The sequence below is a fragment of the Mobula hypostoma genome, chromosome 9 (genome assembly GCF_963921235.1).
Source record: "Mobula hypostoma chromosome 9, sMobHyp1.1, whole genome shotgun sequence".
Taxonomy (NCBI): Eukaryota; Metazoa; Chordata; class Chondrichthyes; order Myliobatiformes; family Myliobatidae; genus Mobula; species Mobula hypostoma.
This window is the reverse complement of record NC_086105.1, coordinates 130654025-130671724: the sequence shown is the minus strand read 5'-3', so window position 1 is coordinate 130671724 and position 17700 is coordinate 130654025. Positions and strand designations below refer to the sequence as shown.

At 43.3% G+C, this 17700-nt stretch overlaps 1 protein-coding gene across 5 annotated transcripts in view; it reads right to left on the bottom strand.

Moving 5' to 3' along the window:
• fbxl16 (F-box and leucine-rich repeat protein 16) overlaps nucleotides 1-17700 on the bottom strand; it is a 165284-nt gene that overhangs the window by 121242 nt on the left and 26342 nt on the right. For all 5 annotated transcript variants that reach the window (XM_063057474.1, XM_063057476.1, XM_063057478.1 and 2 more), the window contains exon 2: nucleotides 5829-6539. In XM_063057474.1, coding sequence (XP_062913544.1) covers nucleotides 5829-6527 — 699 coding nt within the window. In that variant the 5' untranslated portion in view covers nucleotides 6528-6539. The remainder of the gene's footprint in view (nucleotides 1-5828; nucleotides 6540-17700) is intronic.

The following is a 17700-nucleotide window of genomic DNA, read 5'->3' as shown; positions in this document are numbered from 1 at the left end:
CTTCTCCCCGTAACCTTTCACGTCCTGACTAATCAAGAACCTATCAATCTCTGCTTCAAATACACCCATTACATGGCCTCTCACAGCTGCCTCTGAAAATGAACTCCACGGATTCAGCACCCTCTGGCCATAGAAATTCATCCTCATCACTGTTCTAAATGGACGCCCATCTACTCTGAGGCTGTGCTCTCTGGTCCTACATTACACCACGATATGAAACATCTTCTCCACATCCACTCTATTATCGTTCAATATTCTATAGGTTTCAATGAGATCCCCCCACATTCTTCTAAATTCCAGTAAGTACAGGCTCAGTGTAATCAAACGCTCCTCGTACGATAATCCTTTCATTCCAGGAATCATTCTCATGAACCTCCTCTGAGCCCTCTCCAATGCCAACACATCCTTTCTTAGGTAAGGAGCTCAAAACTACTCACAGTACTCCAAAGGAGGCCTCACCAGTGACCTGTAAAGCCTTAGCATTACATTCTCGCATTTATATTCTAGTCCTGTCTTTAGAGTATTTTTTCTTTGGGATGCATCTATCCTGCGCCTTTTGAATTTCTTCCAGAAACCCCAGCCATTCCTGTTCTGCTGTTATCCCTATTAGTGACACCCTCCAATGAACTTTAGCCAGCTCCTCTCTCATGACTCTATAATCCCCTTTACTTCTCAGTAGTACAGATACAACTGGCTTAAGCTTATCCCTCTCAACTTGCAGGGAGAAGTCTATTAAATTATGATTACTACCTCCTAAGGGTTCCTTCATCTAAAACTCCCTTATCAAATCTGGTCCATTACACATAAATTCTATTATGTTTCTCTTTTTCCTGCAAATGCCTGCAAAAATTCCAAGGTAGTATATGGTAACATATACAGTATGTACTTTGATAATAAATTTATTTTGAACTTTCACAACACCTGGACTGGAAAGGCACAGCTGAACTCTGTCAGCACAGTGAAACTTTTTGACAGACCTGCAAAAAAGTCAAGCTAAAGTGAATGATTTACTTCCCATTACAAGGCAGATGAAGTCCTCTCTTCTGTCGTCTGTAGAACAGGAAGAAGATCTTGCACTTAAGTGAGATGCCTCCTGTACAGTGTCCACCATTAGCACCATTCCCCTCAGGTTAGGTGTAAGAAGACCAGCCTCCATAGTTTCATTTCCACCTAGTCAGGCTGCCATTCTCTGTGTGGGATTTAAAGCATGGAAGTGTCTGCCCTAAAGGATTCTCTTTCAAATGTAGTTCTCTTCAAAAGGGTCTAGACCATGGATTCCCAACCTTTTTTTATGCCACGGACCAATACCATTCAGCAAAGGGTCTGTGGACCCCAAGTTGGGAACTCCTGTTCTAGATGTTTAGCAGAAATTATAAAGCAAAAGGGGTGTTTCAGTATGGCGGTGGAAGGACTGCACAAACAAGCTTACAGTGTGCACTTTTGCAGTGCTTAATGAATTACTGTATCAAAGACTTTTCAGGAAATCTTGTATATTTGTGGGCCTGTGAGAGCTCTGATCAATGATTCCTTCATTACACAGAACTCTCACAGGCCCACACACATCCAAAATTTCCTGCCCCATCTCCTGGGAGCACTGGATCAACTGGTCCTCCTCCAGTATTGTTCATAAGACAAGTCATGCAGAAAGAGACGTAGATAGTTTACATGGGGCTACTGAAAAGGAATGGCAGGTCGGGTGACGAGAAGTAGAATGCATGTAGATACATATAATACAAATTTGGACATGAGGTCCTGCCAAAAGTTCATGACAGTTTATGCTAGCAATGAGAGGAGAAGACTACAAGATGCATTAATGGCCAGAGTGCAGGAAACAAGAATGTTGTGGATGAATGCATGTTACACATGGGTTTTCCCTGGATGCTTCAGGTGGATTTTCCCAGTTATTCCTACTTCCTCCAAAATACCAAGCATGCTGGTCAGAAGCTTAACGAGCAACTATAAGTTATCCTCACTCTAGGCGGAAGTTTGGAAGAATTAGGGTGAAGTTAATGGGCATGTGACAGAGAGTCGATTACCAAGAAACAAGTGGGGAAGTGAGATCGATTGGATTGTTCAAGAGCTGCCGGCATTGACTTGATGGGGCGAGTGGTCTCTTCTATATTGTAAGAAATATGAAGGTGTGACATATGGGAATGGATGTTGATATAATGTGACACGTGGTTGGTAGTGAAGGGAAATATTGAGATTTATGAGCATAGAGATTGGGGTGAATGTAGAACAGTACTCACTCTTGCTGCTGAAAGTCATTGGTGCAATTGCTGTATTGTATCCGGGTCCTGGTACTGATGGTCCTGGAGCTCACTTCTTCCGTAATGCTGTGCTAAGAGAAGCTGGTAGCTGTGCTAGTACACCTTGAGATCAGAAATTCACTCCATATATTATCCCCAGGCATTCCTAGGGATCTGGGAAATTATCCAGGGCTTGCCTCCTCACACCACAGAAATTAAAGGAAGCAAAGACCTTCCCTGGCCTCCACCGCAGTCTGTGGCAGAGCATTCCACAGATTCACTCCTCTCTGGCTAAAAAAAAAAAAAAAAAAAATCCTCCTTACCTCTGTTCTAAAGGGTTGCCCCTCAAATCTGAGGCTGTGCCCTCAGTTCTGGATACCCCCACCATAGGAAACATCCTCTCCTCATCCCCACTATCTAGACCTTTCAACTTTCGGTAGGTTTCAATGAGATCCCCCTGCACTCTTCTAAATTCCAGTGAGTACAGCCCAAAGCTGCCAAACGCTTCTCATATGTTAACTCCTTCATTCCCTGAATCATCCTCTTGAACCTCCTCTGGACTCTCTCAAAATGACAACACATCCTTTCTGAGATAAAGGGCTCAAATCTGTTGACAATACTCCAGCTGTGACCTGACTAGCATCTTATAAAGCCTCAGCATAATCTGCTTGCTTTTATATTCTATTCCCCTTGAAATTAATGCCAACATTGCGTCAGCCTGCTTTACCACCTACTCAACCTGTAAATTAACTTTCTGGGAGCCTTGCACAAGGACTTCTAAGTCCCTCTGCACCTCTGATGTTTGAACCTTCTCCCCATTGAGATAATAGTCTGCACTATCATTACTTTTACCAAAATACATTATCATACATTTCCCAAAACTGTATTCCATCTGCCACTTTTTTTGCCCATTCTTCCAATTTGTTTAAGTCCTGCTGCAATCGCATTGCTTCCTCAGCACTGCCTACCCCTCCACCTGTCTTTGTATCGTACACAAATTTTGTCTCAAAATCATTAATTCCAATATCCAAATCATTAACAAACAAGATGAACACCGCTAGTCACTGGCAACCAACTAGAAAAGGCCCCCTTTTCTCCCACTCACTGTCTCCTGCCTGTCAGCCATTCCTCTATCCATGCCAGTATAGAACACCATAGGATTTTACCTTGTTAAGCAGCCTCATGTGTGGCCCCTTATCAAATGCCTTCTGAAAATCCAAGTAAATGATATCCACTGCCTCTCCTTTGTCCACCCTGCTTGTTACTTCCTCGAAGAACTCTAACAGATTTGTCAGGCAAGATTTCCCTTTGCAGAAACCATGCTGACTTTGACTTATTTATCATTAATCTCCAAGTACCCTGAAACTTATCCTTAATAGTAGACTCCAACACTTTTCCTACCACTGAAGTTAGGGTAACTGACCTATAATTCCCTTTCTTTTGCCTTCCTCCCTTCTTAAAGAGTGGAGTGACTTTTGCAATCTTCCAGTCCTCTGGGACCATGCCAGAGTCAAGTGATTTTTGAAAGATCATGACCAGTGGATCCATTATCTCTTCAGCAACCTCTCTCAGGACTCTGGGATGTAGTCCATCTAGTCCAGGTGACTTATCCACCTGTGAGTTTCCCGAGCACTTTGTCCTTTGTGATAGCAATGTCACTCACTCCTGCTCCCTGACACTCATGGATCTCTGGCACACTGCCAGTGTCTTCCACAGTGAAGACTGATGCAAAGTACTTATTAAGTTCTTTGTTTGTTCTTTGTTTCTTTGCCATTTCTTTGTTCTCCATTACTACCTCATCAGCATCATTTTCCAGTGGTCCAATATCAACTCTCACCTCCCTTTTATTCTTTATATAATTGAAAAAAACTTTTAGTATCCTGCTTTATATTATTGGCTAATTTTCCCTCATACTTCATCTTTTCCCTTCTTATAGCTTTTTTAGTTGCCTTTAGTTGGATCTTAAAAGCTTTCCAATCATCCAACTTCCCACTCACTTTTAATACCTTATATACCCTTTCTTTGGCTTTTATGCAGTCCTTAACTTCTCTTGTCAGCCACAGTTGCCTACTCCTGCCATTTGAGAACGTCTTCTGTGAGACATATCTATCCTGCACCTTGTGAACTAACTATTCGCAGAAATTTCAGCCACTTCTGCTCTGCCATCAACCCCACTAGTATCCTCCTCCAACCCACCTGAGCAAGCTCCTCTTTCATGCCTCTGTAATTCCCTTTATTCCATTGCAACACTGGTACATTTGACTTAAGCTCCCCCCTCTCAAGTTGCAATATGAATTCAATCATATTATGATCACTGCCTCTTAAGGGTTCCTTTATATTAAGCTCACTAATAAGATCTGATTTTGTATACGGCACCCAATCTATGATTGCCTTTCCCCAAGGAAGCTCAAGCACAAGATAGTCTAAAAAGCCATCTCGTAGGCATTCAATGAACTCCCTCTCTTGCGATCCGACACCAACCTGATTTTCCCAATCCCCTTGCATATTGAAGTCCCCCATTACAATTGTGTCATTACCTTTACTATCTATTAACCCTTACTGGAAGGGTTTATAATCTGACATGTGGAACATCTGCCAGTTTGTAAGAAACCCTGGGATAAAATACCCTGGTCTAGATTTGTCTCAAAATCAACTCTGAGTTAAAATCAAGGTCTACATATATTGTTAGAATCTTTGTTGTACACACAGCAAAGTTCAAATTTCAAAATAAATTTATTATCAATATACATATATGTCACTATGTACCAACCTGAGATTAATTTTACACCTGTATTTACTAAAATCTATCTCTAGCAACTTCATTGCTCATGTTGCAATAGTCTTGCTCTTCAAAACAATAACAAAACGGTAGTTTGCTGCTTTCAAGTAGAAAGGAAATCAATATAATCAATTTAAAACCAAACAGACTTACTGCACATCAAAATAAATCTTTCAGACATTAGTGAAACTGGCATTATTATTTACTAAATGTACCACTTTTGAAAATGCTTTGTCACACCCAGCCACTACAATAGAAGTTATTACACTGTACAATAGATAAAGGGACAGTATTAACTAAGTGGGAGCTCACTGGGTGTCATTGATAAATAGTTACTATTGATTTGTAACATGATGATATAAAGTAAAGGCATCCGTTAGTCTTGCAAGACCATGGATCTGTGCCTGGAAAGTCTTCACTCTCCAGGGCGCAGGCCTGGGCAAGGTTGTATGGAAGACCAGCAGTTGCCCATGCTGCAAGTCTCCCCTCTCCACGACACCAATGTTGGCCAAGGGAAGGGCATTAGGACCTGTACAGCTTGGCACCAGTGTCGTCACAGAACACTGTGTGATTAAGTGCCTTGCTCAGGGACACAACACGTTCCCTCGGCTGGGGCTCGAACTCACGACCTTCAGATCACTAGTCGATGCCTTAACCACTTGGCCACGTGCCCACACATGATGATATACATGATTGACTAAGTAGAAGATGAAAAGCTTTGTCTGTTCATTGAAGATTAATTGGACTACAGAGTAACAGAGGTCAATAAAAATATTAACAGTCAAGAAATGACATCTCACCTCAAGTCCTGCATCAGTGATGGTTGATCTTTTCAAGCTCACAGACCTCACACCTTTCTTGGACAAAGGGTAGTTATCTATAAATTCACAAATGTCCAGATCAGAGACTCCAATCAGGCAGAAGGAATCAAAACCACGAATGGCAAATCCTTGCAGATTGACAAACTCCTTTTCTCCATTGAGAAGTATATTGTACAGCTCCTTAGCATGGAGAATGGGCGTGATGCCTTCCCAGAATTTGACCTGGTACAGCAACTTTCTCCATACTTTACACACTTGTGCCAAAACACATCTCTCGCAAGAGGAAAAGTACCAGAAGAGTCGGTTGAGGATCTTCTCATCCAAAATGGGCAATTGTCTTTCCATTGAAGAGATTGACAGTTTTCTTTTGGACCCTGCTGGCTGGCATGTACTTGGCAAGTTCTCCTCAGAGCTTGTTTCCAACAGTGGTATAGAGTCTGTCACAGGGCACAGAGATGCTGATGGTACCTGTGCCACAGTAGGCAGGTCACTGTAGTTAGGTAGAGGTGGGGGAAGTGATGTTGGGATGGAGGAAGATTGGCACAGGCGGTTTTTAGCGGCAGGGGTTCCTTTGGTGATACTGGCTGAGCCTAATCCATTGGACTGGGCTGGGATCTTGACTAGTCCGTTCCTAGGCATGCAGGGAGGCTTGATGTCACTGGAGCTATGTGTAGACATTTCTCAAATTCACTGTAGACAAACAAAGATCACAGGTCAATACATCAGCAATGACAGTCAAAATATACATAAATGTAAAAAGGTCAAAGTACAGACGGAGACAATGCACCCATGCAGGCCTTGTTCAGAATCAGAATCTGGTTTAGTATCACTGACATACAATACTGTGCAAAAGACTTAAGCGCGCGTGCGCGCGCGTACGTACACACACACACACACACACACACACACACACACACACACACACCCTCCCCCCCCACCCCCAATAAAATGACCTTGCCTGATCTCTGGCACAATTCCTCTGCATCTGTTCTACACCCCCCCCAGCGGCACTCCACCCTCGCAATTCCCAACATCCTTTGCTCCTGCCAGATTTACAAACTCGCTCTCCGCTCCATGTTGACAAACACAGTTCTGTGCAAAAGTCTTAAGCACCATAGGTATATATACTGTATTTGCATAAGACTTTTGCACAGTACAGTATGTCGTGAAATCTTTTGTTTTGTGGCAACAGTACAATGCAATACTCAAAATATACTGTAGATTACAATAAGAAATATATACAGTAAATATTGCAAAATTGAGGATGAAAATAGTGCAAAACTTAGTGAGATAGTGTTCATAATGTGCAGAGAAGTTGCCATACCAAACTATGATACATCTGTGTTTGTGTAGTTCTTACATTTGAACTAATAGTTCCAATTCCACCCTGTACCCAGATCCCTTCAAACTGTTTTTCTTCATCCATCTGCACAATCTAACCCTTACTTCAGGAAAGGGGGTGTTACACATGCTCCTACAGTGCTGACTTCAAGAAGGCTGAGAGTTTCAAGTTCCTAGGAGTGAACATCCCATAAACAGCCTGTCCTGGTCCAACCACGTTGATGTCCTCGCCTCATCAGCACTTCTACTTCCTCAGGAGGCTAAACAAGTTTGTCATGCCCCTTCTGACTCTTACCAAATAAAATGTATCTTCTCCAGATGCATCACAGTTTGGCACGGCAACTGCTCCGCATGTGACCGCAAGAAATTGCGGAGAGTTATGGACACAGCTCAACACGTCGTGGAATCTAGCCTCCCCTCCAGGGACTCCGTCTGCACTCTTTGCTGTCTCGGTAAAGCAGCCAGCGTAATCAAAGACCCCACACACCCCAGACATTCTCTCTTCTCCCTCTCCCATTGGACAAAGGAATCAAGTCTCTGAAACCATGCACCACCAAGCTTAAGGACAGCTTCTATAATACTGTTATAAGTCTATTGAGGAGGTTCCTAGTGATATAAGATGGACTGTAGGCTTCACAATCTACTTGTTATGAACTTGCACCTTATTGCCTCTGTGCACTACACTTCCTCTGTACTTAAGCACTTTATTCTGTACCCTGTTATTGCTTCACCTTGTACTGCTTCATGGATCTCTGTGAATTACATGCAAGACAAGTTTTTCACTGTACCTCAGTACATGTGACAATAATAGACCAATTTACCAATCTACCAAGCTCTGTTGATTGCTGGAACTGATAGGAAATACATTCCAAAGCTCCAAGCAAACCAGTTTCTCCTGCTCTCCAGTAAATCTTCCAGTCAATATTGTTTCTTGGAACTTTTAACCTGGAATTATCGTCCACCAGGAAGAGAAGTATTATAACCATATAACCATATAACAATTACAGCACGGAAACAGGCCATCTCGGCCCTTCTAGTCCGTGCCGAACTCTTACCCTATCCTATTCCCACCGACCTCACTCAGCCCATAACCCTCCATTCCTTTCCTGTCCATATATCTATCCAATTTAACTTTAAACGACAACATCGAACCTGCCTCAACCACTTCTGCTGGAAGCTCGTTCCACACAGCTACCACTCTCTGAGTAAAGAAGTTCCCCCTCATGTTACCCCTAAAATTTTGTCCTCTAATTCTCAACCCATGCCCTCTTGTTTGAATCTTCCCCAATCTCAATGGAAAAAGTCTAACCACGTCAACTCTATCAATCCCCCTCATGATTTTAAACGCCTCTATCAAGTCCCCCTCAACCTTCTACGCTCCAAAGAATAAAGACCTAACTTGTTCGACCTTTCTCTGTAACTTAGGAGATGAAACCCAGGCAACATTTTAGTAAACCTCCTCTGTACTCTCTCAATTTTATTGACATCCTTCCTATAATTCGGTGACCAGAACTGTACACAATACTCCAAATTTGGCCTTACCAATGCCTTATACAAATTCAACATTGTGAATAGTCTGTATTGCTTTAACAAAGAGAGGTCAGATTTCTCAACTTTCCTATTACTTACACATCCTTAGTCCAGCCACCGTTGCCATGAACCCATGTTGTACCTGTTCTAAACCTTCAATATTCTGCTTGTGTGGAACAATGCTGAACAAGAAACTCTGAGGTCTCGTTATACTTTTATATGGGTTCATCATTATATCACAGTTTTGTATTCTCAGGGTAAAAAGTAGAATTCCATTAGATGATCAGCTGGAGATTCTGCTTTTAATATTCTCAGCGTGAACACCACGCAGGTACTTAGGAAATGTGTTAGTGATGGTATTAAATAAATACATCAGTTGTGCTTCTGTGATACAGCTTATCTTCATCTTAGAAGGTAGCACTGAAGAGGCATACATCATTTTCAACATGATATAAAGACAGCATTGTGGATAACTAACTGTGAGCAAAGATTCAATATGTTATCTACAAGTCCTGGTATTTAATATAATTGTTCACATTCAGCCAGCTATTAATTATGAAATTGTTAAAATGCATACAGCCCAGGTATTCAAATTTTCAAGCAATTAGTTAACAGAAGAGTACAGCACAGGAACAGGCTGTCTCGCCCACAGCATTGTGCCTAGGTTATGATACGGAAAATGGTTGTAACAAAGCAAAGGAATTAACCCACTTCCATGTTCAGAATTGTTCACAATGTACGCAGTATAAAAACAAACAAAAAGATAATGTAAGACCTGATCTCATGCATCTTAGTTTATGCAGAGCATCGTGGCAGTTTTGGAAGAAGCCTGAACAACATTTATTCCCTATCCCTAGTCACCTTAAGTTGTGCTCCTGCCACTTTGAAGGACTGTGGCTCATTTGCCAAAACCATACTGCTGATAGTTAGGTAGCTCCAGGAATTGGCCCTAAAACCACTGGAGCTGCCATTTCTCTCCAATTGGATATCTTCTACTCCAGCCTTTTACTTTTCCTACCTACATCGCTTCACCTTCTAGCCTGTCCCCCTTTCCCTGCCCCTACCTTTTTATTCTGGCACCTTACCCCCTTCCTTTCCAGTGCTGACGGAGGGTCTCAGATCAAAACATCAACTGTTCATTTATTTCCATAAGTGCTGCCTGACCTGCTGAGTTACTCCAGCATTTTGTATAACAGTTGATATATCTTTGCAAAGGTTCATGTTTGCAGCCAATGAGCTCAATTCATTTTGTCCAGCCTGTAACTCATTGATGCTGTTTGAAGACAACCTCTGGCAGTTATAGTGGGTGCTAGAGTTGAGGAAAGCATCTAAGGAACAAAGTATACTTACTCAAACACAAGATGTGAAAAGCTACTAGGATTTATTGGCCACCCCTAACTGCACTTCAACTAAGTGGCTTGTGAAACTATTTAAAAAACAATTATGAGTCAAATCAGCACTGTGGTTTGAAGTCACATGGGGTCAAGCCCTTTAACAACAGTAAGCTTAAAATTTAGAGCCAGGGCTTTAGGAAAGATTACTACATGTAGAGTTGGTAAAAGCTGGAGTTTTGCCTTCAAATGGTGATTAATATTCTAGGGATGTTTAATCTTATATCTGAGGTTGACTGATTTTTGATAACAAAATGGATTTGAATAGATCTCCAGAGATAAATGACAGACCAATGGTACTAAACTTCGGGACGATTCTTACAGCCAGATACTAAAAAAACTCCTCCTGTTTCTACCTTCCAAAGTTTCATTTCATTTGTTGCCAAGTCAGAGAGCATTTGTAGCATGACTTCACTGATGTACAGTTTTACAGTTTCAGAAGTTTAACATATTTCTTAGCTTCATCTAGTAGTTCCTAGCAGCAGCTACTAGGAACCAGCCAGAATTAGAAATTGAAGGACTACTTGCACAGAATTCTGGAAAGGAACTATTTGTTCTAGATAGGTTTGTCCCATTGGAGACAGGGAAAATATAATAAGGTGAAGGAACTGTGGTTGACAGGAGAGATGAAACATTTAGTCAAGAGCAAGAAGGAGGTATGTTTAAGGTAAAGGAAGCATAAATCAGGCAGGGATCTTGAGAGTCTTAAAGTAGCCTGTAAGGAGTCTAAGAAAGGGTTTGGAACACTGGAAGGGGACATGAGAAGGTCCTGGTGAATGGGATTAAGGAAAACCCCAGGGCATTTTATATATGCATGAACAACATGAGGACGACTAGACTGATGGTAGGTTCACTCGGGTATAAAGGAGTTATACTCAGGTGTAAATACGTCCAGGTACAACCTACAGAGGACTATTTTAAGTGCAACAAAACGTCAGCTCTGGCAGAGTTCCTACAAGGCACAAGTTAACATTGTGAATGGCAGTGATGCTTCACTCTCAGATGAGCTCAATGCCTTTTCTGCACCTTTGAAAGGGAGAATAAAACTACACTGCTGCACATCCCTGCAGCATCTGGTAACCCTGTGATCTCTGTCTTGGAAGCTGGCATCAAAACATTTTTCAGGAGGGTGAACCCTCATTTGGCATAAGGCCCTAATGGTTTACCTGATAGGGCACTGAAAACCTGTGGCAAGCAACTAAAGGAGTGTTCAAAGACATTTTCAATCCAGCCCTGATGAGGAGTCTTGACCTGAAACATCGACTGTTTACTCTTTTCTATAGATGCTGCCTGGCCCGCTGAGTTCCTCCAGCATTTTGTGTGTGTTGCTTGGATTTCCAGCATCTGCAGATTTTCTCGTGGTTTCAGTCTCTCACTGCTGCAGTCAGAGATTCCCACCAGCTTCAAGATGGCGACATCATACCAGCACCCAAGAAGAGCAAGGCGAGCTGCCTCAGTGACTGTTGTCCGCTTGCCATCACATCTACTGTGATGAGGTGCTTTGAGAGGTTGGTCATGGCCAGAATTAACTCCCACCAGAGCGAGGACCTGGACCTGCTACAATTTGCCTGATACCACAATAGGTTTACAGCGCATGCAATCTCACTAGCTCTCCACTCAGCCTCAGGTCATCTGGGCAATAGCAGTAGCTAGGTTAGACTGCTGTTTATTGAATACAGCTCAGCATTACACACAATGATACTCTCAATTTTAATCAACAACCTCCAAAGCCTGGGCCTCTGTACCTCCCTCTATAACTGGATCCTTGATGGGAGACCACAATCAGTGTGGATCGCAAGTAACATCTCCTCACTGACGATCAACACTGGAGCACCTCAATGTTTTGTGCTTAGCCCACTGCTCGACGCTCCCTACACCCACAAAATGTCATCTATAAATTTGCCAATGACACAACTACTATTGACAGAGTGTCAGGTGGAGATGAGGAGGCATACAGAAGCGAGATAGACCAGCTGGTTGAGTGGCGTCACAACAACAACTTTGCACTCAAAATCAGTAAAACCAAGGAATTGATCGTGACTTCAGGAAGAGGAAGTCAAGGGAACACACATGGGTCCTTCAGTGATCAGCAGTTTCAAGTTCCAGGGTGTCAACACTTCTGAAGATCTATCCTGTGCCCAACATATTGATGCATTTACAAAGAAAGCACAGCAGCAGCTATACTTTGAGGAGACTTTGTCTATCACCAAAGCGTCACACAAACTTCTACAAATATACTTTGGAAAGCATTCTAACTGGTTGCATCACAGTCTGGCGTGGAGGGGCCGCTGCACAGGGTTGGAAGAAGCTGCAGAAAGTTGTAAACTTAGCCAGTTCCATTACGGCCACCGGCCTCCCCAGCGCTGCGGGCACTTTTAAAAGGTGATGCCTCAAAAATGTGGCATCCATTATCGACCCTGTCACCCGGGACATGCCCTCTTCTCGTTGCTACCACCAAGGAGGAAGGGCAGGAGCCCGAAGATGCACATGCAATGGTTCAGGAGCAGCTACTCATTCTGCGTCCTTGCACTTCAAGGCCAGAGTCCTGACAGTGGACAGTCAACAACCTTTCTCAGGCCAGCAATGGCCAATACCAGAGGACATCCATTTAAGGTGAGTTGAGGAAAGTTTAGGGGAGGTGCCAGAGATAAGATTTTTTACACAGAGGGTGGTGGGTGCCTGGAACACACAACCAGGGGTGGTGGTGGAGGCTATACAATTGGGACATTTAAAGCGGCACATGAAGGTGACGAAAATGGAAGGACATGAACGTTGTGTAGACAGAAGGGATTAGGCACATGGCACATGGATAGAGAAAAATGGAGGGTTGTGCTGTATAGGAGGGAAGGATTAGATTGATCACAGAGCAAGTATATATAGGTTAGCACAACAATGCGGGCCAAAGGCTACAAGACTACTTGTAGCCTTTGCTACAAAGGCAACAAGCTACTTGTTCTGTGTTCTATATATCGCAAAGCTACAGCCTCCAAGATCACAATATAGGGACAGATGGCAAATGGGAAATCAGTTTGCCATTTCTGAACCTCCTCACATAGTTGGCTCTCAAAAAAAAAGGAAAGTGTAAAGTGACGGGAAGTACAGGACTCAGCCACGACAGTTTGGCATGGATGCAGCTTGTGTCGAAGCCCAGAAGCCACTTCAGGTGGGTACAGTTGTGTGGTGGCAAGACACTAGCATGTCATCTGCCAGACACCATGGGTGCATGTCCCCTGACTTTGCTGCAGGCACAATCAACATCCCAAACATTTTTTCTTTCTCTTTTCTTTACCACCACCAGAAAACAGGAAGCAAAAACTCCAGGAGACCTGGCAGCCTTAACAACATCTCTCACATGTGTTGTTTAGTGAAATCCAAGCCTCCCAGCCCAGAATTTCTGCATGAACTGGCTTACCACCAAACCAATTGCTTTGAAATTGTTTACAGCATAAATCAGTGTTACAAGGCCAGTTGGGGCCCAGTGTTGACAGCTACGGCCATTGTTTTATTTTATCCATAATAAGGTAAAGATTAGCTTTATTTGTCACATGTATATCAAAACATACAGTGAACTGCGTCACTTTGAGTCAATGGCCAATATAGTCCAGGGCTGGAGCTGGAGGAAAGTGTTCACTACTAACATAGCGTGCCCACAACTCACTAACTCTAACCGCACGTCTTCGGACTGTGGGAGCAAACTGGAGAACCTGGAGGAAACCCACGCGGTCACGGGGAGAACATACAAACTACTTACAGACTGTGAGGGGAATCGAGTCCTGATCAGTGATTGCTGGTGATTTAAAATAATCACCCCATAACTACTACGCCACTGTGTTGCCCTCTAATGTCATAGCTGATCCTCGGGATAAGCACAGTCTGAGAGTGATTGGGCTGTTTTCACTTCATAAGTTGGGGCCCTGTTTGAATGCCTTCCCTGCCTTAAACTGTCGCTGCGCACCCAGCAACATTGAATCAGAGTGTTCCCAGCAACCGCTTCTGACAACTGTTGTTGTGCTTTCCTTACAATCACCCAAGCTCTATCTCAGTGTTGAGTTTAAAGCAGAAGGCAGCTCAACAGCAATCAGAGAAAAGCTGGTCAAGGAGGGAGGAGAAGATAGCAGTGCGACGCAGCGCGCGCGGCCGTTCCGAATGATATCGTATCTGTGAAGTAGGATGCCGTGCACAATCCTGATTTGATAGAGACAGACATGAGGAAGCACGGAGGAACATCTGGAGAAACTTCTGAAATGCCTGCTTCGCTGCTGCTGCTACTGTGCGATCGAGAATCTCTGGAGGGAAGGCCCCAAATCCTCGGCCTTGCCTATTGCCTGTTGCCAGGGCCAGGGTCGAACCGCTCAGCAGAGATGGTGCTCGGTGCATCGGTGTCGGAGAGCTGGTCGGAGGCTCGGAGTATTCAGATGGACTTGGAGTCGGACTGTGGTCGGATGCTTCCGGGATGCTGCATCGGCAAGTTTGCGGCACTGGAGGTTTACCGTCTGCGTGAGATGATGGGACTTTTGAGAGACTCTGACACTTTTACTGTGCCATGGACTGTTCTTATCAAATTGCGGTATTGCTTTGCACTGTTGTAACTATATGTTATAATTAGGTGGTTTTTGTCAGTTTTTCAGTCTTGGTTTGTCATGTGTTTCTGTGATATCATTCTGGAAAAACATTGTATCATTTCTTAATGCATGCATTACTAAATGACAATAAAAGAGGACTGTGTGTCCTCAATCTAATCTAAAATAAACCTCATCACTGAGCAGGACTTTAGGCAGGCGTGAGTTTGTTATTTCAACATCATGGACAGAGGACGATAGTAGAGAGTTATTTTTTTGCGGCTGGTGTCTGTGAGTAGTGGTATCCCACACTGTTGTTTGTCATATGCATGACTGACTTGGATGTGGATGTCGGAGGCAAGATCAGTACATTTGCACAAAGATTGGCAGCGCTGTTGATAGTGTGGAAAGTGTTGGTAGGCCGCAGAGAGATACCAATGTTTTGGCGAAGTGGACAAAAATGGCAGGTGTGAGCTATAATGAGGTTAGGGCATGAATGATAGGTCACAGGGTATACTGAGGAACCAAGGGACATTAAAGTCTATAGATCCTTCAAAGTGGCAACACAGGCAGACAATGTAGTTCGGATGACATGGTGGACTTTAGGCTTCATTAGTTAGGACGTACAAAATAGAGGGGTTATGCTCCAATTTTATGAAAGCTTGGTCAGACTTCAGCTGAAGTACCGTATACAGTTCCAGTCTACAATGTATAGGAAAGATGGCATGGTACTGCAAAAGGTACAGAGGAGATTCACCAGATGTTGCCTGGGCTGAAGCGTTTCAGACAGGAGTACAGACTGGAGAAGCTATGTCTTTTCTCCCTAGAGTGGAGGTAGTTAAAAGGGAACACGACTTATATCCCAAATTATGAGTGTCATAGATAGGGTAGATAGCAGGACAATTCTCCCCACCCCCCATATTACAGGTATTGTAGATGGAACTGGAGGACATAGACTTAAAGAATGCAGGAAGAGATTCAAAGGGGATATAAGGGGACTTTCTTCACTCAGAGTAGTAATGCATTGCCTGAGAGTGTGATGGAAGCAGAATCATTGATTGCGTTTAAGAAATATTTAGATAAGTACTTGAATCACTGAGGCATTGAGGGCTGTGGTCTAAGTGCTGGGAGATAGTATGGAAGAGTGAATGATTTGGGCTGAATGGCCTGTTTGCATGCTGTATGATTCTATCACAGCACAGAAGGGATTTAAGCAACAGCTCACTTTGAAAATAAGAAAATTATTTCAATATTGTTTTTCTTGTCATCAGAAAGTGCTTTGCAGTTGATGAGATTCTGTGGACATGTGGTCCTAATATTTAGATCCAGACCTGAGACAAGCACATTCAGTAAGAGCACCAAGATCTCAAATTAGCTTAAAAAAAAATGGCCCCTGGCCTTATCTAGATACTTAGGCCAAGCTGCCTAATCCACCACCTATCTCACCCCTCCTTCCATCACAAAACTGAAGTAAGATCTGCACTGAGGGGGTTAGAGTGGATGGAAATTGATAGAATGAGAGTGTTGGCGGGATTGGGGTGGTTGTTGATTATCTGCACTGTGGAGTCATAGCCTTTTGCTACGCAAAGATTTCTAATGTTTCTAGGTCAAAACTTGATCCCTTCTTAGTGAGCTAAATTCTGAAAGGGATTCTTTCACTAAAAAAAATACACGTTTAAGTGCTAAACTCCAGGGACCTGGTGGACATTTCATCACCCACTTGGATGCCCCATGCAGTCACATTGGATGACAGTGCAGGTGCAATGGTCTAAATCCACTGGATCTACCAGCTTGAAAGCTAGCTTTCTTCTCAAATCAGAAGCAACACATCCGGTGCTGGCAAGTAGCGGCACGGTAGCGTAGTGGTTAGCATAATGCTTCACAGTACAGGTGACACAGGTTCAATTCCTGTTGCTGTCTGTAAGGAGTTTGTACATTCTCTCCGTGTCTGTGTGGGTTTCCTCCAGGTGCTCTGGTTTCCTCCCACAGTCTAAAGACATACCGTTTGGTAGGTTAATTGGTCGTTATAAATCGTTCCGTGGTTAGACTAGGATTAAATCGAGGGATTGCTGGGTGGTGTGGCTCGAAGGGCTGGTTTCACGCTGTATATCTAAATAAATAAAATGACACATCCTTCCAACCTCTCACTGGACACATTACACATAGAACGGAGCTAGGCCCAAAAATGTATGGACTTAGGTTTGAAGAATCTATTTGCTACGCTTTCTCACTTGCGTTGCTCTGCAGGATCTGCAAGACCACATCAAAAAGCTCTTCCTCTATTTAACTGGATTATGATCTGTAACATTCTTTCCAATAAATGGATTACTCAGATTGATTCAGCACCTAGACTAACTGGGCTTAGTGATTAAAGATTAAAGAGTAGCTTTATTTGTCACACGTACATTGAAATGTCGAAACGCAGTGAAATGCACCGTGTGTGTCAACAGCCAACACAGTCTGAGGATGTGCTGAGGGCAGCCCGGAAGTGTTGCATGCTCTTGGTGCAAACGTAGGATGCCTACAAGTCACTAACCCTTACCAATCTGTATCTCTTTGGATGGCGGGAGGGAAAGGGAGCACCCGGAGGAGATCACCGTGGTCACGGGGAGTAGGTACAAACTCCTTACAGGCAGTGGCAGGTATTGAACCCCGATCCTTAGCGCTGTAAAGCGTTACACTGGCAGCCTCAATACTGCACCACCCTCCCGGTTTTATGACATTGGTTTATCCCAGTTGATGCTCTGAACAAAGTTGGTCCATTCTAAATATAAAACAGCACTTTTCTCCAGTAGTGTGACTTTGGCACTTCCTACACTTGTAGTGTTTGTAGTTTTCTTGTGTAGTTTTAATACACTCGGCATTAATGCCCATTGTGTAAGAAAAAAGTAGATCAGCCTTACGTGATGGAGTGGGATCCCAGATATTTGATCAGGCAGGACATTGAACCAAATCCATAGCTGCAGATGCTTAGTTTGGTAAAAAATTGATATATTGGTTTATTATTATCACATGTACCAAGGTCCAGTG